This window comes from Bos grunniens, chromosome 26 (genome assembly GCF_055505025.1).
Source record: "Bos grunniens cultivar Pamir isolate PY7600 chromosome 26, Bosgru_T2T1.0, whole genome shotgun sequence".
NCBI classification, from domain to species: domain Eukaryota; kingdom Metazoa; phylum Chordata; class Mammalia; order Artiodactyla; family Bovidae; genus Bos; species Bos grunniens.
In genome coordinates, this window is record NC_141190.1 from 23884872 (window position 1) to 23909101 (window position 24230).

General features: G+C 36.9%; 1 protein-coding gene across 39 annotated transcripts in view; it reads right to left on the reverse strand.

Moving 5' to 3' along the window:
- Nucleotides 1-24230, reverse strand: part of NT5C2 (5'-nucleotidase, cytosolic II) — a 148675-nt gene that overhangs the window by 22776 nt on the left and 101669 nt on the right. For 26 of the 39 annotated variants that reach the window (XM_086377544.1, XM_086377537.1, XM_086377527.1 and 23 more), the window contains one exon: nt 22363-22436. The exons of 1 other annotated variant lie outside the window; for it this stretch is intronic. In XM_086377544.1, coding sequence (XP_086233670.1) covers nt 22363-22436 — 74 coding nt within the window. Of the gene's footprint in view, nt 1-1869; nt 2013-22362; nt 22437-24230 lie in introns of all 39 variants that reach the window. 12 more of the 39 variants (XR_015155298.1, XR_015155296.1, XR_015155297.1 and 9 more) reach the window with 1 other exon arrangement.

Consider the following 24230-nt stretch of genomic DNA (forward strand, 5'->3'; position numbering starts at 1 on the left):
GTACTGGAGTTTCAGCTTTAGCATCATTCCTTCCAAAGGACACCCAGGACTGATCTCCTTTAGAGTATCTCAAGGTACTACAAAATTTACCAAACTTTCTGAGACTCACATAACATGTTTCAAATACCTCTGTCAGGGTCAGGCAAGTCAATTAATGTGCAAAATGGTCTAAGTGCTGGTGTAGGTCTTGGCATAAAGGGTGAAGGAGCTGTCAGCTATAGCTGACTTCCCTGTGGGAATGAAAGTTAAATGCTGCCATTTATGTGGTAACAACCAGCCTAGATTTTCACTTGGAATCTGCCAATTTTTAGCTATGGACTCAATTTAGAAAACCAATAAACTTTATTTGAGCCAAACTATGGTCTGTGGTTTCAGTTGTGCCCATGTGCCACTGGTGTGCAACCTCCAGTGTACACTTAGATCAGATACTTTCATGTAAGTTCTCTCATCTAACTGAAATGTTTCAACTGTCCTCTTCAAAGAGTTGTCGTCTTTTTTTTTTTTGGCTGCACCACACAGCTTGTGGGATCTTACTTTCCTGATGAGGGACTGAACTTGTGAATCGGCTCTTGGCAGTGAAAGCTCAGAGTCCTAATCACTGGACCACCAGAGAATTCCCCTCTTCAAAGAGTCTTAAAGAAATAGAACTTAGGTACTTAATGAACTGGAAATCCAGGTGGAAATAAATTCATTCTTCAACAACCACAGAATATCCTAGATAATGTTCTATTCATCTCAGGAAAAACTGAGTGAAAGTCGCTCAGTGGTGTCCGACTCTTTGCGATCCCATGGACTATACAGTCCATGGAATTCTCGAGGCTAGAATACTGGAGTGGGTAGCCATTCCCTTCTCCAGGGGATCTTTCCAACCCAGGGATTGAACCCAGGTCTCCTGCACTGCAGGTGGGTTCTTTACCGTCTAAGCCACAGGAAAAATTGAGGGGTGGATTAAAAAAACTTAGGAAATAAAGGAACCTTTACTGTAGTCACTTGATTTGGTCCCCCACCACAATGCTGAACAATTATGTCGTTAACAACTGGAATTATCTGAATCTGATTCCTTCACATGACTGTGAAATCAAACAAATGTTCCCAGTGATTGAAAGAAACAGTCATCTCATGGTCTGCCTAGGTAACCAACTTTCAGAGTTCCCTGACCCAGCAGGTTTTATCTATAAGGTTTAACCTAAATCTTCCCTACACAGCTTAACTCTATTATCATTTGTCCTATTCTCAGTGGTCATTATCCCTATAATAAAGTAAACATTCAGAGAATGTGTAAGCAGAAAAGAGATAATGAATCAAAGAGAGCTATTATGTTAGGAATACTTTAAAAACAAACTTCTCCATGTTGAAAATGGCATGTGATGACTTTTTTTAAAATTCATTTTAGTAATTTTACTGATGCAGCTAGAAATATATGATGTTTATTCACACAGAAAAATCTGACTTACATTTGAATGTCTTTATGCTTGGCAATGGAAAACAAAGATCATGGACACTGAAAATGAATTATTTCTACACTATGTAATATAGAGATGAAATTGGGTTTTATTAAGCAATCTTTTCAATTCCTTAATGATCCAGGGAATTGGTCCATAGGGTCGCAAAGAGTTGGACATAACTGCGCAAACTGAATTGAGCTGAACTGAATGATCTAGGAACAAACCACATATTACTGCAATTCAGAGATGAATCTAAAATTAGTGAAAACTCTACTGGGATATAGAAATGACAGGAAATCAAACAAAGCTTAGAAATGACGTGTAGTCACAGATATATTTTTATTGATATCTAGCTATCTACAAAAGGGCTGCCTAAAAGTAATGTGGGCTTCCCTGGTGGCTCAGTAGTAAAGAATCCACCTACCAATGCAGGAGACGCAGGTTTGATGCCTGGGTAGGGAAGAGAAGGAAATGGCAACCCACTCCAATATTCTTGCCTGGGAAATCCCATGGACAGAAGGGCCTGGTGGGTTACAGTCCACGGGGTCGAAAAAGAGTTGAATACGACTTTAAACAATAACAGAAGTAATGTATAAGCTTAACACAGGTTAATATACATGTAATATAAATCTATATCTAAAAATCATAGTTTTCAGAGTATATATCTCAATTAATAAAAAGAACTGTAATCCACAAGAAGAAAATGCACTGGAGTATTAAATAGTATTTCTTTTTTAATTCTTTCCTAATATACAGAGACCACCTCAAAAGTATGCTTAGCTGGAGAAATAGTATTTCATTTCCTGAGGGAGGTAGTGTAAGAAATTCTTAAGTTTAAGAAAAAAGCAGTAAGAGGAGCTCAAATAAAGATTATATTCTCAAATAGAAATAAAAAGACTAAAAAAGACGTTTAAATTTAAAGGCTGTTTTAAATATAAAGTCACTTTGTCTGTATTTTGCCAGTTTCTTCCACCTGATTTTTAAATTTAACTTTACTAAGGATATTTTTTAATCATACATAAAAGTAGAGAGAAAATTAAATGAACTACTTTAAACCCGTCACCCAAGCTTTAACAATTATCACTATTTTGTATTCTTGTTTCATCTATCCTCCCTAATTTATTCTACCCCAATTGAGTTAACTTTTATTAGATGTAAAATTTTTTAAACTGATCTTTAACAGAACATTTAAATAGCACAAATGTACACAAGTATCAAGGGTTTCCTGGGTAACTCAAATGGTAAAGAATCTGCCCACAAAGAGGAAGACCAGGGTTCAATCCTTGGGTCAGGAAGATCCCCTGTAGAAGGGCATGGAAGCCCACTCCAGTATTTTTGCCTGGAGAATTCCATGGACAGAAGAGCCTGGCGGGCTACAGTCCATAAATTCACAAAGAGTCAGACACGACTAAGCGACTAACACACACACAAGTATCATACGTATGCACCTACAGAATTATTCCATTACCTAGGTCAGGTGATCCTTTAATTACAGTTTAAATCTCCTTTCCATTTAGAGGCCAATGAAGAATAGTCTTTTTATTAGCAGTAAGTTATAATAAAACCCTTCCAAATTAAGGATTGCTCAGGAATATTTTAACTATACTATGGTTATCAATTTTATAGTCTTGATGAGAAAATCATTCTACCAAAAGCACTAATCTTTTAGTATGATAGGACTGGCTTAGTATTACCATGCATTAATACTCTAAGGAAATCAGAGTTAACATACAGGTTGGTATGTTGGGTGGAACAAAATAAAACAGTGTAAACGTGTGAGAAAAATTTTAAACTAGGGATGCCATCAACAATAGCTCAGTTTAAGAAAAGAATAGCTTAAATCAATTAAAGAAACAAACTAATAAAGTATTTCTACTTAAGGATCAATGAATCTATTCCAAAGTAGTTCTCCCTAAAACACAACTACCCCCAAAGAAAAGAAAAACCAAAAAATCTCCAAAACAATCCTGAAATGAAAACAATCAAACTGTATTATGCCTTTCCCCTATTCTTTCCCCAAATAATGCCTTTTAAAAGCAAATGTAGTAAAACTTACTCATCAAAATGAGACTTTTCTCATTCAAAATAACCACTCCACAGCAATATATACTTACTCCAATAATGCATTACTCAAAACATATCTGAAATTGTTTCAAAATTACTTTCAGAGCTGACAGCACATTGTTCTAGATATATATCTCCCTGGTGATATGTTTTCATCAACAAATGATGAATTTAATTTAAGGTGGTGGGGAGGCAGTTATTGAGAGCAACCAGTGATTAAAAGGGAAATTCAAGCTGGGTTAAAAAAAAAACAGGTTGGTGCGGAGAGCTTCTCTGGTGGTCTTGTGGTTAAGAATCCACCTTGCAATGCAGGGGACACCGGTTTGATTCCTAGTCTGGGCAGATCCCACAAGCCTCAGCAGCTAACTTGAGCGCCACAACTACTGAGCCCATGCACCACAACTACCGAAGCCTCCATGCCTGGAGCCCACGCTTTCCAACAAGAAAAGACACTGCAATGAGAAGTCCACGGACCATAACTAGAGAACAGCTCCCACTCACAGCAGCTAGAGAAAGCCCAGGCACAGCAATAAGACCCAGCACAGCCAAAAATTCTAAAAAATAAATATTAAAAAGCAAAACAGGTGTGACTACTTGAAGCAATGAAGTACATTTTCTTGTGGGTTTATAAACTGGCTATGGAAACAATTCCAAAAGAATCCTAAAATTCTAAGAAATAGCCATATTACAGTAATTTTTCTCTAATCAGGTGACTTTATGAAGGATAATATGTATTTGGAAGCATATCTTCTTATGGACATTCTTTTATAAAAATTAGTCTTTTGACCCATTTTATATGTGTTTAATTTTGCAAGTCACTTCAAATCTCTTCTGGGGGTTTACATAAAAGTAAAAGTTATTGCTTTGTACATAACAAACCTTCCAGCTATGTAAACCGATTCAACCACAGGCCCTGTCAAGTACAGCTTATTCTTTGACACAAATCACTGATTGTACTTGAGTACTAAATTATCACTTCTCATCTTCACAATTCTTTTTTGGGGTTGAGTCCTCATAATATATTCTAATTAGATTTTTATTTTGCTTGTTTTTATGAGGGTGTTTTCCAACTTACTTTTACTGATAAATTTATCAACTAGCATCCTTGTTTTTTTCTTTTATGGAAAGGGATCATCTCTTTTTGGAGAAAGGTTTCCCTCTCTCCTTTTATCTGCTACCCTAGTTTCTCTATTCACTCAGTTTATCCCCCTTTTCTACTGTTTCAGAAGAAACAAGGAACAGAAAACCACCTTCAAAAGTTCTTTTGAGAAAAAAAAATTTATCAGGGGAGAAATGAATGCACTTTACTTATCAAACTACATCCCTGGTTTATAAAAATAAAACTTTTTTTTTCAGGTCTCTTTAAGAGACCCTGTTGTCACACTAAGAACTTCAGATTCATCCAGTTTATACCTATCCACAATTAAGTTCAACTCAGCTGATGTTTCATATTAATTTCATTCAGCACTGTTGCAAAGAACCTCATCCTTCTTTAAGGAGAGGTGCTGAAGCACAGACAAGTTTACACTGTCATATGCTTCACTTTTTAAAAAAGTGCTCTCCCTGCAAATATGGACAAGAATGTTAAGTCCATTTAGCGAGGAAACAGCAGTCTTCAATGGTGTTAAAACTAGATGTCCACATGTGAAAGAATGAAGTTGGACCCTTACCTTATACCACACACAAAAAATTAACTCAAAATGGATCAAAGATCTAAATGTTAAGAGCTAAAAATATAAAACATTTAGGACGTTTTCATTATATTGTATTTGGCAATGATTTTTGGATGTGAAAGCAGCAAAGTCACAGGCAACAGAAGAAAAAACAGGTAAGTTAATCTTCACCAAAATTAAAAACTTTCTGTTTCAAAAGACACTCTCAAGAGAGTGAAAAAACAACACACAGAATGAGAGACAACATTTGCAGATCATATACCTGCAAAGGGATTAACATCCAGAATATTTAAACAGCTCCTACAACTCAACCACAAAACAAACAACCCATTTAAAAATCGGACAAAGAACTCTAGATAGTTCTCCAAATAAGGTATACAAATAAATGGCCAATAAGCACATGAAAGATGCTCAACATTACCAATCATTAGGAAAATGCATATTAAAAGCACACCGAGATACCAACTCACACCCATTAAGAGAGCTATTATCAAAATAAAAACAATAGAAACTTGAAAACAATAGGTTTTGGTAAGGATGCAGAGAAACTGGAACCCTCTTGCACGGCTGATGGCAATGTAGAATGGTGCAATCACTGTGAAAAATAGTGTGGCAGTTTCCCCAAAAGTTATACATAGAATTACCATATGATTCGGCAATTCCATCCCAGGGTATAGACTGAGAATAACTGAAGGCAAGGACTTAAGCAGATCCTTGTACACCACTGCTCATAGCCGCATTAGTCACAGATGCCAAAGGTGGAAGCAATCAAAGTATCCACTGACAGATAGTGGATAACAAATGTGGTATATAAAAATAAAGTAACACTATTCAGCCTCAAAAAGGAACGAAAATCTGAGATATGATAAAACATGGATGAAATTTGAAAACATTATGCTAGGAGATATAAGCCAGACATAAAAAGACAAATATTCTATGACTCTACTATTTATATTAAATATCTAGAATAGGTAAGTTCACAGATACAGAAAGTAAATTAGAGGTTATAGGGCTTGAAGGGAGGAGGGAATGAAAAATTATTGCCTAATGGGTACAGGGCTTCCCTGATAGCTCAGTTCATAAAGAATCCACCTGCAATGCAGGAGACCCTGATTCAATTCCTGGGTTGGGAAGATGCACTGGAGAAGAGATAAGCTACCCACTCCAGTTTTCTTGGGCTTCCCTTGTGGCTCAGCTGGTAAAGAATCCACCTGCAATGGGGGAGACCTGGATTCGATCCCTGGGTTGGGAAGATCCCCTGGAGAAGGGAAAGGCTATCCACTCCAGTATTCTAGCCTGGAGAATCCCATGGACTAGTCCATGGGGTCGCAAAGAGTCAGACACAACTGAGTGACTTTCACAATGGGTACAGAATTTCTGTTTGGGATGATGAAAAAGTTCTGGAAATGGATAGTAGTGAAGGTTGCACAACACTGTGGATGTATTTAATGCCACTCAATCACATGATTAGAAATGAAAAAACAGCAGTTATGAATATTTTACAATTTAAACAAAGGGAGGGAAAATGTGCTCTACCTTGTTTGAGATGTCTTCAGGGACAGTCCACCAGTACTATATAATACTTCTTACTTTAGAATTCTTTTCCTCACCCCTTTAAATTCTTATAATGCCAATAAGCTTGGTAAGAATACACAACTGCTGACAGAAACATGATCTGAGTGCCCCTGACTTTAGTCCAAGCAAATACACCATGCAAAAAATGTTCATTTAAATGTCAAGTGAGTTGAGTCAACTCTAGTAACAATAAAACAAGATAAGAGAGCATCTACTATGCCTGAAAGGATAGGATAAGAAACCAAAAGTCCTGAGATGCTTCTGCAAGTAGCAAGATAATCTTCTGATTTACCAAGACCAAGAACTAGTTTCTCTTTATTTCTTCCCTGATGCTCCTAGTAGCTTTTTATTCTATCTTCCTTCCCCACTTTAGGCTTGTTAATGCAAAGTGCTTAGGAATATGGGATTATTAAATTTCACCCCCAGCAGTTCATGATATGGTGTAGATAGGAGAGGAGGTCAGAAAAATTCAAAAGGAAAGAGTCATATTTTAAAATTCAAAAGGAAAACATATTTTCAATTTCTGCCAAGATTTTTTAATTGAAAAAAAAAAAGCACAATTTTAGAATTCTAACAATAGAATATTTGTATAGTACTCTGAAGCTTCATTCCCTTAAGATTACTTCTATTAATAAAAATTAAAGAAAAATTGGATAAAACTATAGAACTCACCCTTATCTTCTATGGATTCATTCCAAGACCTCAACTGGATGTCTAAAACTGCTGCTGCTGCTGCTAAGTCACTTCAGTCATGTCCGACTCTGTGTGACCCCATAGACGGCAGCCCACCAGGCTCCCCTGTCCCTGGGATTCTCCAGGCAAGAACACTGGAGTGGGTTGCCATTTTCTTCTCCAATGCATGAAAATGAAAAGTGAAAGTGAAGTTGCTCAGTCCTGTCCGACCCTTAGCAACCCCATGGACTGTGGCCTACCAGGCTCCTCCATCCATGAGATTTTCCAGGCAAGAGTACTGGAGTGGGTTGCCATTTCCTTCTCCGGCCTGAAACTGCAGACAGTATCAAAGCTTACACATACTATTTTTTCCCTATACATACATACCTCTGATAAAGTTTATAGATTAGCCACAGTAAGACATGAACAATTATCACACAACTGCACTCATCTCATACGCTAGTAAAGTAATGCTCAAAATTCTCCAAGCCAGGCTTCAGCAATACGTGAACCGTGAAATTCCAGATGTTCAAACTGGTTTTAGAAAAGGCAGAGGAACCAGAGATCAAACTGCCAACATCTGCTGGATCATGGGAAAAGCAAGAGAGCTCCAGAAAAACATCTATTTCTGCTTTATTGACTATGCCGAAGTCTTTGACTGTGTGGATCACAATAAACTGGAAAATTCTGAAAGAGATGGGAATACCAGACCACCTGACTTGCCTCATGAGAAACCTGTATGTAGGTCAGGAAGCAACAGATAAAACTGGACATGGAACAACAGACTGGTTCCAGATAGGAAAAGGAATACGTCAAGGCCGTATATTGTCACCCTGCTTATTTAACTTATATGCAGGGTACATCATGAGAAACGCTGGGCTGGAAGCACAGGCTGGAATCAAGATTGCTGGAAGAAATATCAATAACCTCAGATATGTGGATGACACCACCCTTATGGCAGAAAGTAAAGAAGAACTAAAGAGCCTCTTGATGAAAGTGAAAAAGAGTGAAAAAGTTGGCTTAATGCTCAACATTCAGAAAACGAAGATCATGGCATCCGGTCCCATCACTTCATGGCAAATAGATGGGGAAACAGTGGAAACAGTGGCAGACTTTATTTTTGGGGGCTCCAAAATCACTGCAGATGGTGACTGCAGCCATGAAATTAAAAGACGCTTACTCCTTGGAAGGAAAGTTATAACCAACCTAGACAGCATATTGAAAAGCAGAGACATTACTTTGCCAACAAAGGTCCGTCTAGTCAAGGCTATGGTTTTTCCTGTGGTCATGTATGGATGTGAGAGTTGGACTGTGAAGAAAGCTGAGGGCCAAAGAATGGATGCTTTTGAACTGTGGTGTTGGAGAAGACTCTTGAGAGTCCCTTGGACAGCAAGGAGATCCAACCAGTCCATTCTGAAGGAGATCAGCCCTGGGATTTCTTTGGAAGGAATGATGCTGAAGCTGAAACTCCAGTACTTTGGCCACCTCATGCGAAGAGAAAAGACTCTGATGCTGGGAGGGAATAGGGGCAGGAGGAGAAGGGGACGCCAGAGGATGAGATGGCTGGTCGGCATCACTGACTCGATGGACGTGAGTCTGAGTGAACTCCGGGAGTTGGTGATGGACAGGGAGGCCTGGCGTGCTGCGATTCATGGGATCGAGAAGAGTCAGACATGACTGAGCGACTCAACTCAACTGAACCTTGGCATATGATTTTTTTTTCCCTTTATTGAGAACTTTTTCATTTAAAGGCTTCTCTTCAGCATGTACACTCTGCCAGCATCATTACTCTTGCTCTTTGGGGCCACTAAAAAAAGTAAAGGTCACTTGAACACAAGCACTGTGATATCACGACAGCTGATCCAATAACTGAGAGGGCTACTAAGTGACTAACAGGGAGGACACCCTGGACAGAGGGATGATTCATATTCTGGGTGGGACGAAACAGGAAGGTACAAGATTCCATTAAGCTACTCAGAATAATGTGCAATTTAAAACTTATGAATTGTTTACTTCTGCAATTTTCCACTTAAATATTTTCACACCACAGTTGACTGGGTAAATGAAACCATCAAAAATGAAACTGTTGATAAAGGGGTGACTACTATTTCTGTAGTTTAAGGATGACGACTACATTGAGACGCCAGAGCAAGATGGGATTTTGCTTTAGGGAGAATTCCCATTTTGGGGAAAAAAAGAAGGGTTATCTTTTATGTTTATGAATTTTTTTCTATTATTAAGTTCTTATCAAGAGATGAGTAAATACTTTCCGTACCTCTGATAGCTGGGAGCAGCAAGAGAAATGCAAACTGACTTGGTTTTAAATTTTAGCTAGGAGGTGCAATGGTAAAGAATCACCTGCCAATGCAAGAGCCGAGGGTTCATTCCCTGGGTTGGTAAGACCCCTTGGAATAGAAAATGGCAACCCCCTCCAGTATTCTTGCCTGGAAAATTCCATGGACAGAGGAATTTAGTGGGCTACAGTCCATGGGGTAATAAAGAGTCAGACACAACTGAGCACCTGAGTGTATACACGTGTGAGTCTTAAGTCAATGTACAAGCTATATACAAGGCATTTTACCTGCTGACTCTGGGGCCTTATTCGTAAAATGGAGCTTTGCTATTGCTGTTTAGTCACTAAGTCAAGTCCAGCTCTTTAGCGACCCCCTGGACTGTAGCCACCAGGCTCCTCTGTCCATGGGATTTTCCAGGCAAGAATACTGGAATGGATTACCATTTCCTTCTCCAGGGGATCTTCCAGACTAAGGGACTGGACCTGCAGCTCCTGCACTAGTAGGGAGATTCTTTACCTAGTGATTCCTATCTCAGAGGGCTGATGTGAGAACTAAAAGGTACACTGTGCGTAAAGTACATTTCATAGCTCCTAATGAAAGTATTAGCAGCTGAGTCATGTTTGACTCTTTGCGACGCTATGGACTACAGCCCACCAGGCCCCTCTGTCCATGGAATTCTCCAGGCAAGAATACTATAGTGGGTTGCCATGCCCTTCTGCAGGGAATCCTTCTGACCCAGGGATCAAACCTGGGTCTCCTGCATTGCAGGCAGATTCTTTACCGTCTGAGACACCAGGGAAGTCCAAGGGTGACTTTATATTTGTGAAGGGCATTAAGTAAATATTAGTGAAACTTCCCCCACACCCCACTCCTACCCAAAAATGTTGTGCTACTCTCCCTTGGGATAAATTTCTGAAAACAATTCTACATATATAATTTTGATGTTAATTCTATGGAACTTACTGTATGTTTCAGTTTTTCATGCAACCCAAAAGTCAACTAGTTCTTTCCACTTAAAAGAGTTACTGTTTCAAAAAAAGCAAATAACTCCCCTTGTACTTATTACAAGCATATCAGTGATACCTCTGTCTTAAAGTAAAAATTTTAAATTTAAGTAAGAACCTTTTCACAGAAACCTATTTCTTCAGAGGATCATGCTGAAATAACCCTTCACTGAAAACACTGCTTAATTTCTATGGAAACATAATCTGATGCCAAATACTTTGTCAGTAAGAATCTACTCAGAAAAGAACTTTAACTTTCTGTTTTTTGTGATCATTGGCAATACTTAAGAAGAAAATTCAAAAGAGTGATTAAATATTCCACTGTCAACTGTTCAGCATTCCAGGTTTCCCCACAATTAAGAGGAATACAAATGAGTTTAATTAATATTGATACTTTTCTCCTTAGAGTCTCCCTTATGCTCAAGTTCAGTATATTAACATTTTGGTATCACCAGTCAAAGCAAGAAAACCACTTTCCCTGCATTTATCATTTTACATATATTCATTATTCCACTCAAACCTTATACCAATAGTTCATCCCTATAACCCTGCCCTGTTTTTGGATTAAATGAAGAGGTTAAGTAACATGCTAGTAGCCAAGAGCTAGTACAAGGCAGAGCTGGGATCCAGATCCAGGTCTACCACTCTTCTTTCTCTCCAACCACAGAGCCTCTAAGGCAAAGATGAAAAACAAGACTGGGTCTGAACTCAAAGTATATGGAACCTATCCTTCAAAACAGAAAAAGAGCTATCCTGGCTTTTTTTTTTTTTAATCACTTTTTTATATCAAGATTACACTGGTTTTTCCAGTGGTCATGTATGGATGTGAGAGCTGGACTGTGAAGAAAGCTGAGCACCAAAGAATTGATGCTTTTGAACTGTGGTGTTGGAGAAGACTCTTGAGAGTCCCTTGGACTGCAAGGAGATCCAACCAGTCCATTCTGAAGGAGATCATCAGTCCTGAGTGTTGAATGGAAGGACTGATGCTAAAGTTGAAACTCCAATACTTTGGCCACCTCATGCGAAGAGTTGACTCATTGGAAAAGACCCTGATGCTGGGAGGGATTGGGGGCAGGAGGAGAAGGGGACGACAGAGGATGAGATGGATGGATGGCATCACTGACTCGATGGACATGAGTCTGAGTAAACTCCTGGCGTTGGTGAGGGACAGGGAGGCCTGGTGTGCTGCGATTCACGGGGTCGTGAAGAGTCGGACACGACTGAGGGACTGAACTGAACTGAACCGACACTCACTTAACAGCTAGTGACTAGCATTTTGCTTGTTAAAGAAACCACGTTTTGGAGATTAGCAGTCTGTCAGAAAGTGATGATCTATTACCATGAGGAGGTAATCTTAAGCACATTATGTGACTCAGTTAATCATAAAAGATTTTCTCCTTTGAAACCTCAGCAATAAATTTCTAGGTATAATATTATAAAACTAAGTAACAAAATACTAACAGTAATGGAAACCCCAGGTCTGTTTATGCCTATATGCCACTTGAAAAATGAACAAGAACTAAACCTTAAAAACTCAAATCCTCCTTTTATTTTCTATTTTCACTCTTCTGTCCACTGTTAGTAACAAAAAATTCTGCAACATAACATTTTTAGAAGTCCTGTATGCAAACAAAATCAAAGAAACAAAACTAACAAATAGTACAGATTGGTCCCTTCATTCTATGGAGAGGGAGTAATGTGGTTAAAAACAACTTTCTTGCTCTCTCACAAGTTCAAAAACCTAATTTTAGGTCAACTATCAAGATCTTTTTGGGCTTGGTTTGTCCTGGAGAATGCACTTACAAGTCTGATCCATCTGTCTGTCTCACTGAGGCACAAAAAGGCTAAACATTACTCTCAGAAGAAGACCACAAACACAAATTCCGAGGTCTAGAAAGGACCTACACTAGACAACTTAATAAAACAGGAAATCAGAACACAGTCCACCACTTGTTGGTAACAAAGCTAATATACAAGACTAAGCATGACGGTTGCTCCTTGGAAGAAAAGCTATGACCAACCTAGACAGCATATTAAAAAGCAGAGAGACATTATTTTGCTAACAAAGGTCCGTCTAGTCAAAGCTATGGTTTTTCCAGTAGTCATGTATGGATGTGAGAGTTGGACCGTAAAGAAAGCTGAGCACCAAAGAATTGATGCTTTTGAACTGTGGTGTGGAGAAGACTCTTGAGAGTCCCATGGACTGCAAGGAGATCAAACCAGTCAATCCTAAAGGAAATCAGTTGCAAATATTCATTGGAAGGACTGATGCTGAAGCTGAAGCTCCAATACTTTGGCCACCTGATGAGAAAAACTGACTCATTTGAAAAGACACTGATGCTTGGAAAGATTGAAGGCAGGAGGAGAAGGGGACAACAGAGGATGAGATGGTTGGATGGCATCACTGACTCGATGGCTCTGAATTTGAGCAAGCTCTGGAAGTTGGTGATGGACAGGGAAGCCTGGTATGCAGCAGTCCATGGGGTTGCAAAGAGTCAGACGTGACTAAGAAACTGAACTGCAGTATGACTTAGATTCTAAACACTGACTTTTGTATGTATTTAATCTGTATTTAGTAGACAAACTGGTTATACTATAATTAATGTACATAATTCCATTAGAGAAATAAAGTGTTAACCTACAGTACTGCAGAGATGAAGCTTTAAATAAATACCAATACTGGCATTAATTCTATAGGCAGGTTTCAGGATTAAAACTGATTCAGGTCCAAAAGTTCTCTGTTTGCAAGTTTTAATTTTTATCTATACAAAAATGTCAATCTTAAACAGAAATCCTGCAAATAAACTAATAACCAAAAAAATGTATAGCTTGATTTAATCACAAGGATAGCTGATGATAAAGCAATCTTCTAGTAAAAAAAAAAAAAAAACTATGTGAGGTATGAGGCTGACATTGAGAGAAGATGAAGACAGTGAAGCGCCCATCAAAATGGATTGTTACTGAACACTGTGTTTCACTTCACTCAATGAATAAATGTACCAAACTCTAAGCAAAATCATGAAATTTTTGAAAATTAATATAAGGCCATCTGGCCACCTGATGCGAAGAGCCAACTCATTGGAAAAGATCCTGATGCTGGGAAAGATGGAAGGCAAAAGGAGAAGTGGGCAGAAAAGGAGGAGATGGTTAGACAGTATCACTAACTCAACAGACATGAATTTGAGCAAACTCTGGGAGGTAGGGGAGGAGAGAGAAAGCCTGGTGTGCTGCAGTCCACAGGGTCACGGAGAGTCGGACACAACTTAGCAATACAACAAAAACAAAATCAATTTCTCTTTTAATAAACTAAAAGAACAAAAATCCCACAACTTGATTTTTATTCTATCACGGGTTCGTATAATTCACTTATGGAAAACTGCAAGTTTGGAATAATTACATACACAGCTTAACATGCTTAGAGTCCATGTATGCATTCTTGCCTCAGTTATCCTCTTTCTTATTTATTAGTGATAAACCAAAGTTTTAAGTGATTATTTACCACTAATTCTATCAACCCTGACATCTGACATGAAGATGAAGATTATCAAAGCTTCACCGATCAATATGGACTAAAAGTGACCCAAAGTTAACCCAATCCATGACACCTCTGCTCCCAAAGAAGGTCTCCTATGGTCATTTTCTAGACCCAAGCAGAACTGTTTTCTTATGAAAATAGCTTAACTCCCCAAAGTTAGATTCCATCCCAAACTCTTTTCATGGAAAGGTCATACATATTTCAAACATGTGTAAACACAGGAAGAGAAACTTTGAGAAAACCTATGTAGTTGCTTTCTCTGAAGAAACTTAGGCAAGGTTTACAGTGTGATAAAGTAGGCCCTGAAACCATAAGCACCTTCTCTTACTGAATGAACCATTCCAAAACAAGACTGCCACTTGAGATGTAATGTCCTATCCAGACTCTTCAGAAACACCAATCCTCGCCTTACTATCAATCTCACTGCATTCTAACTCTGAAAACCAGTAATCCATCTATGCTGTAAATGATAACCCTGTATCACTCAAAATATCACTTGCCAGAATAGCCAATTCATTGATTATGCTAGATACCAATTTTACAGCCTATCTAACCATTTCATTCCAGATAAAATGAATGTTTATTAGCTTGTTCCTTCTCCCAACTAAAAAAAAAAAAAAGCAAATGGTTATTGAATGTATTCTCTTTAGGAATAGAGTTACACAAAGAAGGTAGCCATTTACTTTAACAGCTACTATTTATTAAGCACTTAATATATACCGAGCTATTGATAAGACTGGCTTCCCTGATAGCTCAGTTGGTAAAGAATCCGCCTGCAATGAAGGAGGCCCCAGTTCAATTCCAGGGTCAGGAAGATGCCCTGGAGGAGGGATAGGGTACCCACTCCAGTATTCTGGCCTGGAGTGCCAAGGACTATATAGTCCATGGGGTTGCAAAGAGTCAGACACGACTGAGCGACTTTCACTAGTTCTAGTTATTGATAATACTAAAATAAAAAACAAGCTAAAATAACCAAGCCCTTAACCCCCAAACTCTAAAGTCAATACAAGGGGAAAAATGAAACAAAGTGTATTGTGCAACATTTCATTCAACATAGAGAACTGACATATTTCATTAATGCTTGAAGCAAGAAAGTAGGTCAACAACATCAAAGATACTAATGGTGCTAAGAGACTACAGAAGCAAAACAATCAAACTTAAAAATTATAATCAGAAATAAAAGTTATTATTGCCTGCGGCTGCTGCTGCTAAGTCACTTCAGTCGTGTCTGACTCCTAGCGACCCCATGGACTGTAGCCTACCAGGCTCCTCTGTCCATGGGATTTTCCAGGCAAGAGTACTGACATGGGGTGCCATATTATTGCCTAGATCCTAATAAAAAATATAAACCAAATGAAGAAAATGCCTGGAATATTTGGATAGTACTTTAATAATTTTATAAGTACTGTTTTTATAGTTAACAATTATCACAAAAGCAGGTTGCAAACTCAAAGTCATAATTAATTTAAAATCATCACTAAATTTAATTCTTCCTCATTCTCAAGCACTCATTGAAACCAAAAGGTGGTTCTTTTTTTCTTGGCAGAGGTTAAGGGGTAGAGGATTAATAACAAAGATAAACCCCTAGCTAGACTGATGAAGGAAAAAAAAGGTACAAATTACCAGTATCAGGGATGAAAACGACATTACTACAGATCCTACAGACATCAAAAGAATAATTTTAAAACATTATGAATTATTTGATGTCAATAAACTTGAAACTTAGATGAAAAGGCACAAATTATCAAAATTGATACAGAAGAAACAGAAGCTGACTAGCCCCATATTTTTGTTTAAAAGTTGAATGTATAATTTGAAGTGAAAGTAGTTCAGTCATGTCCAACTCTCTGCGACCACCATGGACTATACAGTCCATGGAATTCTCCAGGCCAGAATACTGAAGTGGGTAGCCTTTCCCTTCTCCAGGGGATCTTCCCAACCCAGGGATCAAACTCAGGTCTCTCGCACTGCAGGCAGATTCTTTACCAGGTGAGCCATAAGGGAAGGCCAAGAATACTGGAGTGGGTAGCCTATCCCTTCTCCAGCAGATCTTCCTGACCCAGGAATCAAACCGGGGTCTCCTGCATTGCAGGTGGATTCTTTACCAACTGAGCTATCAGGGAAGTCCAATAATTTGGAACCTTCTCACAAAAAGATAATTCCTGGCCTACATGGCTTCACTAGTTAATCCTATCAAATATTTAAAGAACATGTACATGACCAAGCAGGATTTATTCCAGGAATGCAAAACTGGTTTAATATTCAGAAATCAGTCAGTGCAATTCACCCTTTTAATAGACTAAAAAAGAAAAAACATATAATCATCTCAACTGAGACAGAACATCTGATGAAATTTAGCACCCATTCACGTTAAAAAACAAAGCAAAACAGAACTCTCAGAAAATTAAGAATAAAAGGGAACTTCTTCAACCTGATAAAAATTATCTACATAAAACCAACACCTTATTTAACAGTGAAAAACTGAACATTCTCTCCCTAAGATCAAGAACACTCAGGAAGTTAATTCAACATGGTACAAAGGTTTTAGTCAGCACAATGAAGTCAAAAAAAATTTTTAATAAAATAAATTATAAAGTTATATGGGCTCCCCTGGTGGCTCAGTTGGTAAAGAATCTGCCTGCAGTACAGGGAACCTGGTTTTGATCCCTGGGTTGGGAAGATCCCATGGAGAAGAAAATGGCAACCCTCTCCAGTATTCTTGCAGGGAAATCCCATGGACAGAGGAGACTAGTGGACTACATACAGTCCACAGGGTTGCAAAAATCACACACAACTTAGTGACCAAACCACAATAAAGATATATAGATTGGAAAGGAAAAATTAAATCATTTGCAGATGATATGATCATAGAGGTAGATAATTCTAAGGAATCTACAAAAGAGTTACTAGAACTAATAAGCAAATTAAGCAGGTCACAGGACACAAAAACACACTGCATTTCCAAATGCTAATGACAAAAAAAATAGAAAATGGAATGTAAAACACCACTTAAAACTACATTAAAATATGAAATATTTACCAGACAAATGTAACAAAATATGTATGAAACCTTTATACCAAAAATCACAAAAAATTGTTAAGATACTAAAGAAGATTAGGTAAATCAAATGATGTATCATGTTCATGGACTGGAAGATTCTGCATAGTTAAGACAGTTAAGGTGTCAAATAGAATAAGGGATGAAGACAATCATAATGAAAACCCCATCCAGGCTTTTTTGAAAAACTGACAAGTTTATTCTAAAATTTATACAGAAATATGAAGGACCTAAAATATCAAAATAATTTGAGAAAAGAATAAAGTTAAAGGACTTAACACTACCTTACTTTAAGACTAACTATAAACCTACAATAACCAGTCAAGACCATGTGACATTCACTGAGATCAATGGAATAGAATGTCAATAGATAGACTAACATGTATTGGTCAATATGGTCACAAGATACATATCTGACAGAGGGTCAGCATTCAGAATATATACAGAACTTCTATAATTGACAATAAAAAGATAAACCCAATTAAAACGTAAGCATTTGAATAGGCACGTCACAAAACACATATACCCAGTAAGTACATGAAGATTTTCAACATCACTAGCTATCAGAGAAATACAAAATAAAGTCACAGTGAAATAACACTACATATTCACTAGAATGGCTAAAATTCAAAGGACTGACAATATCAAGTGTAGATAGGAGTGGAGCAACTAGAATTTGCATGTTTTCTGGGTACGAATTTAAAATAGTATCACTACTTTGAAAAACCATTTGTCAGTTTCCCACAAGGTAAACATTATCTGGCAATTACACTCCTAAATGTTTTCCCAGAAAAAAATAAAAATATACATTCACAAAAGACTCCTACACATATGTTAACAGTTTTACTCACAATAGCCCCAAACTGGAAACAACCCAAATGCCCATCAATAGATAAATGGACACACAAACTGCAGCATAGTAACAAAGGACTGCTGCTACCTGGTCTCCCGACCCAAACAAGTAAAGTTTAAAGAGAAAAGAGAATTTCATAATTTTCACTGGTTGCTAAGTCACTTCAGTCGTGTCCGACTCTGTGCAACCCCATAGACGGCAGCCCACCAGGTTCCCCCATCCCTGGGATTCTCCAGGCAAGAACACTGGAGTGGGTTGCCATTTCCTTCTCCAATGCATGAAAGTGAAAAGTGAAAAGTGAAGTCACTCAGTCGTATCCAACTCTTAGCGACCCCGTGGACTGCAGCCTACCAGGCTCCTCCGCCCATGGGATTTTCCAGGCAAGAGTACTGGAGTGGGGTGCCATTGCCTTCTCCGTTTCACTGGTTAGCATCACTAGTAATAAGACCTATTATGGGCCCCTGGTATCATGCTCTAAGAAGGGCATATACTTCTGGGGTATTCTTCCCAAATATGCACAATACTTCAATCTATTCATGGAAAAAAAAAAATCAGACAAATACAAATTGTGAAACATTCTACAAAAACATCTAACCAGGACTCTTCAAAAGTGTCAAAGCAATGAAAGATATGAAAGATTCAGGAAGTATCACAGAAGAGACAAAGGAAATATGACAACTAAACCCAATGTGAAATTCTGGTTTGGATCTTGAATTAGAATAAAGGATATTAGTGTAAAAACTGAATAAAGTCTGTAGTTCAATTAACAGTATTGTACTAATGTTAATTTCTTAGTTTTTATAATTGTCCTACAGTCAACCATGGGTCAAGTAAGACGTTACCATAGGAGAGAGTAAAGGCAAACTATTACTTTTGCAACTTTTCCACAAATCTAAAAATTTTTCAAAATAAAAAGTTTAAAAAGTTAGGGGTCAAAAAAAGAATGAACTACCTACTGACAGACACAACATGAATGAATCACAAAAACATTATGCTAAGCAGAAGAAGGTAGAAACAGAGTATATCAGTGTATGATTCCATTTACATGAAATTCTGGAAAGGTAAAATTAATCTGTAGTGACAAAAAGCCAGGGGAAAGAGAGAGGAAGGAGCAGAACTAATTTCACAAAGGCAGTGAGGGAACTTTCTGTAGTGGTAGAAAAATTCTCTATCTTGATTGTGGTGATGATGGTTGCTGGTTACACAGGCATACACATTTTGTCAAAGCCAATCTATATAATTAAAATGCATGTATTTCATTGCATGTAACTTATTCTTCAATATAAAGTTTATTAAAATTTTTAAAATAAGTCCACACTTAAAAGTATTTAGCTTGAATAATTAGTGTATATTTTATATTGGGTAAACATAAAATACCATGATTGATTCTTAAACTTATATATTAAAACTTATGCACCCAAATTGTTCATTCAATGAATATCCACTGAGCATCTACTATACTCCAGATTTTAGGCCACACATAGGACATAAATGTGAAAAAGAAACTCCTTACCCTTGAGGAACTAGCAGGCCAAAGGGGAGACAAGCAAGTGAACAAAGACTGCAAGTGAATTACAATTGCTCTGGGGAGTGATACACCAAGTGTCAGGATTGCAGAGAAGACAATGTCTCAGGAACGGCTTCAGAGAGAATACAAGCCCTTTCCAAGAATTCACCCTGTGAGGCTATTCCACTTATTTCAGGGATATTTATCCCAAATACTCAAAGCTTTCAAAAAAACACTTCTTTTAGTCTTGTCACTGTACTTTATGGCACATTTTTCTCATGAACAGTCCTTAGTACTTCAAGGGTGTGGTGTGTTTGTTTAAAAACCAAAAGTTATTCAGGTAAGTTTTACGAATATTTATTACGGCAAACAGGTGGCAGTATAAAATCAGTAAGGTTTTTTCCCTACATGCTTTATGAAGTGAAGGCAATACCACAAGGATAGTAACAGTGTTTTTCATCCAAAATAGAACTGCTGGAATAATATATAGTCTCTCAAGGGGGCTACTTTAAAGAGCTTTGTCTTTTTGAGTGCTTAAGTCTTGGCTGGTTTGTCTGCAGGGGAGGAGGAAGTGTGTATCACTTTCAAATTATACCCTGCTATAAACTGTCATTATTCAAAATATAATGTAAACTTATATTCACATCCATTATATACATATATATACATGCATGCTTAAGTCTGAATCTTAGTTCAGCTATATCACAACTGAATGTCTTTAGACAAAGCCCTCAAAATCTTAGTGTCCTCTATAAAATGAAAACAATAATAGTAGAATCTGCCTCATAGGATTCTGTAAATATTAAATAAGTGATGCGAATGAGATAATCTGCATATTAAATGAAATAACCTATGTAAAACACTTAGAACAGGGCTTGGCATATAATAAGTACCTAATAAATGATAATAATCACTATTATATATAGCAAAGTATAGTGTCTAAATTAAGAATAAACATTAAAATATAAAGTAAGATTACCAAAAAAAAAAGCATATAAAAAGAAGAAACCATTAGGTAGCTTTAAACTTTAGAAACCAAGATTCAGTGACTTTTTTGTTAAACGAGAGAATTCCTTTTTTTAATTATTCTATAGAATATACAGTTATCTCAATGCTCAGTAACAAAATGCACCAGGCACATTACAAGTTTCCAACGAATACTTATTGAACTACTTCAATACAGTAAGATGGTCTTAGTAACCAAGAAAAAAAAGTTTGCCACTTTCCAGCCCCATTAACTTCTATCTCTGCTTTAGCTAATACCCCTTTCAGCTGCCAAATGATCTTCTTTTCCCTGGACAGCAGAATTCTAGAAAGGAGAGACTGCAGGATTTTCTTCCAATTTGGAAAACAAGATCTACACTGAGAAAGCATAGTGTTTCTAACTGCTTTCTGGTAAGAATATCTGAAAGCGCCTGTGTCCAACTGGGAAAATATAAAAGAATCTACTGCAAAAACAGCTTGAAGGTTAAAGAAAACTAAATAAATAACGAAGACTATAGAGAGAAGAAAGAGAAATGAAAATCAAGTCAGTGCATATTTTCAATATATAATTTGTTTGGTAAAATATATCCATATCCCTGTAACAAGTACCTATAAACTACATGTGCTCATTTTTGTACATTTTTAACATTCACTTATAGTTGCCTAAATTGAACATCAAATTGAGATTTATCTAATTGGAGATGGAAGTCCATTTTCTAACACTGTTATATAGCGTTTCTGAAGGTAAGTGAATTAATGCATTTTAACGTTTTGTGTACTGAAAGACAACAGTTCTAGAGAAAGTTTCTGAAAGACTCTTTGAGTTGTACACACGTGCAGGTACAAACATATAAACATGTGCTCAACTCAGTTCTTCACCCCCTTTTTTTTTAGTTTATTTTTTTTATTTGAAGTAAAACTGATTTGCTATGTTGGTATTAGCTTCAGGTGTACAGCAAAGTGATTCAGTTATGTATATATATATTCTTTTTCAGATTCTTTTCCATTATAGATTATAAGATATTGAATATATAGTTCCCTGTGCTGTACGGTAGATCTTGTTGTTCATCCCTACTACCTCTTAAATTAAATGACATTTTTGCCAGATTGCAAATATTTTAATAAAAACTTCATAAGTTCTCAAAATATGTTGCAACTATTGGCTAATACATTAAGTATTTCAAATATATCTCATAGACAGAATAGCAAAAACAACAATGCTGGTGTCTAAGGTCTATTTGATAATGAAAAAAGTAATAGCTCTAGCTTTTAAAGGCTTTACATAGTATATGCGTAATCATTTCAAAAGAAAACCAACATATTTTCCATTTGTCTTTAAGAATAACATTGAAATTTTTAACTGATAAAAGTTTACCTGTGGTACACAGACACAAAATTCCATCCTTGAAGAACAGCTTAATAAAGTAAAAGCCAAAAGTGCACAAATATACATATTAATGCATACTTTCATTGTATCATTTCTTACCAGGGTCTCTAATTTAGCACTTGTTCTACCTGTACAATCTAAATCTCAAGGAAATATGGTAATTTCAATATTCACAAATGTCAATGAAAGCAGCCTGGTAACAAGAGCTTCTGGCAGCTAAATATGTGACTACATCAACAAGTGTTTATTGAAAGTTCTAGTGTGTTGTATCCAAAGTAGTAGTTCTTAAGCAACCAGAAAGTGCTACTCACCAGCAAGTGTATAATCCATGTCAAACCCAAAACACTTTATTTTTTCCATGGCTAAACTCCGGTTCACAAACACCCTAAAGAAAAAAAAAAAAGAGTAAAAACTGATAATACTGTAGCCAAAAAAAAATTAAGTTCAATGGAATTATCTGGCTACCTTTCTAGATACCATTTAAATACCAATATTAAGATTCACAGGATGGGGAACGCGGGTATACCTGTGGCGGATTCATTTCGATATTTGGCAAAACTAATACAATATTGTAAAGTTTAAAAATAAAATAAAATTTAAAAAAAAAAGAAGAAAAAAAAAAGATTCGCAATATAAATTATTCAAGTCCTCCTTATACCATAGGTGGCATCAGATACTACACAAAAATTTGTGAATTTTCTTATTGTGTCTTTAACAATGCTATGTACTCAAGATTTCAGAGAATCAATTCTCCTTTTCTAAGTCTGACCCCATAAAATAGCTTATTTCTGAGATTTTATAATTCATTCACTCATTTATAATTTATTTAATGAATAGAGGTTCACTTAAAGCCCATGATATGCCATACACTAAAGACATAAATATAAACAGATTTATTCAACAAATACTTACCAAATGCCTACTACATACCAGGCACTGTGACATGGCAGAGAACAAAAGAGTACCTGCCCTAATGCTATTTACATTTTAACCAATCTCTATCCTTGAGGAATTCAGCAGTAGCAGGAGAGAGGCTTAAGCAACTAATTAAAGTGTTTCAATAAATGCTATACAATAACATGCAGGAGAGAGCACAAGTTGTTTGAGCTGATCTTAAACAATCAGTAGAAGTTTTCCAGTAGGACAAAGCAAGAAAGGCACTCCACACAGAATGAAAAAGTAAAGATAAGGTTTGCAGTGAACCAAAAAACATTTACTGGAGCTGGAACTGAGTTTTCTTTGGTTTTACTTTTCTGTTTTTGCAAATGGAAGTTCTTCAGAGAAGGGAAAGAAGCAATAAAGGTTATGAAGCTAAAAAAGGGTAGCAAGGGTCAGATTAATGAAGACTGTGTGCCACACTAGAGAGATGGGACTTTATCCTGCAGGCAAGAACAAATTATCAGATTTTGATGAAGTGCAATAAGCAGATTCAAACTCCAGAAAGATAACTACGAGACACAAGGAAAACTAAACACAACAGTGTGGAGGGTCAACATCATGACGGTGCTCTGGGCTGAGGTTCAAGCATCTCTGAAAATAAGGGTACCCCCTCAATCTGATCCCAAAGTTTGGAGGCCAAAATTACTGAATGGTTTATCCTCTTATTACCAAACCTTTTCTTTGCCTTCATCTCATAAGTAACTATGAGAAATGAGAATGCTACAAATCACCCAGGAAACTTGATAAAAATAAAGATACCTGGGCTAGGTTTCTCCCACTGACAATATAGGTCAGTAGTCTCCAAAGAGGAGTGACTGCATCTGAGAATATGAAAGACTCCCCTGGAATACAGAACAAAGGGTTACAGCTTCTACTCAAAATTATTTCATATTTTTAAAATGTCTAATTTGTGTATGTTTTCTACTACACACAAGTAATGATAGTAGTATATGTAATTTAAGCATGCATCCAGAGGGATGACTGTTTCATACTTTAACTGATGAAATACTCAAGTTTAGAAATCATTAATCTAGATAACGACTTAAAAAAAAAACTCTTCACCAACTCAAAAACTATTGTTTGAAACTTTAATAGAAAGCTTTTCCTCTCATCTCAGAATGCATGCACCAATTTTATATGCAAATAATCAAATATTTGCTTACAACATTTTAACTGGGGGACTTAATAGGTCCTTGAATTCAGAAATGTTATTCCCTAAAAAATATGAATTTATTTCTCT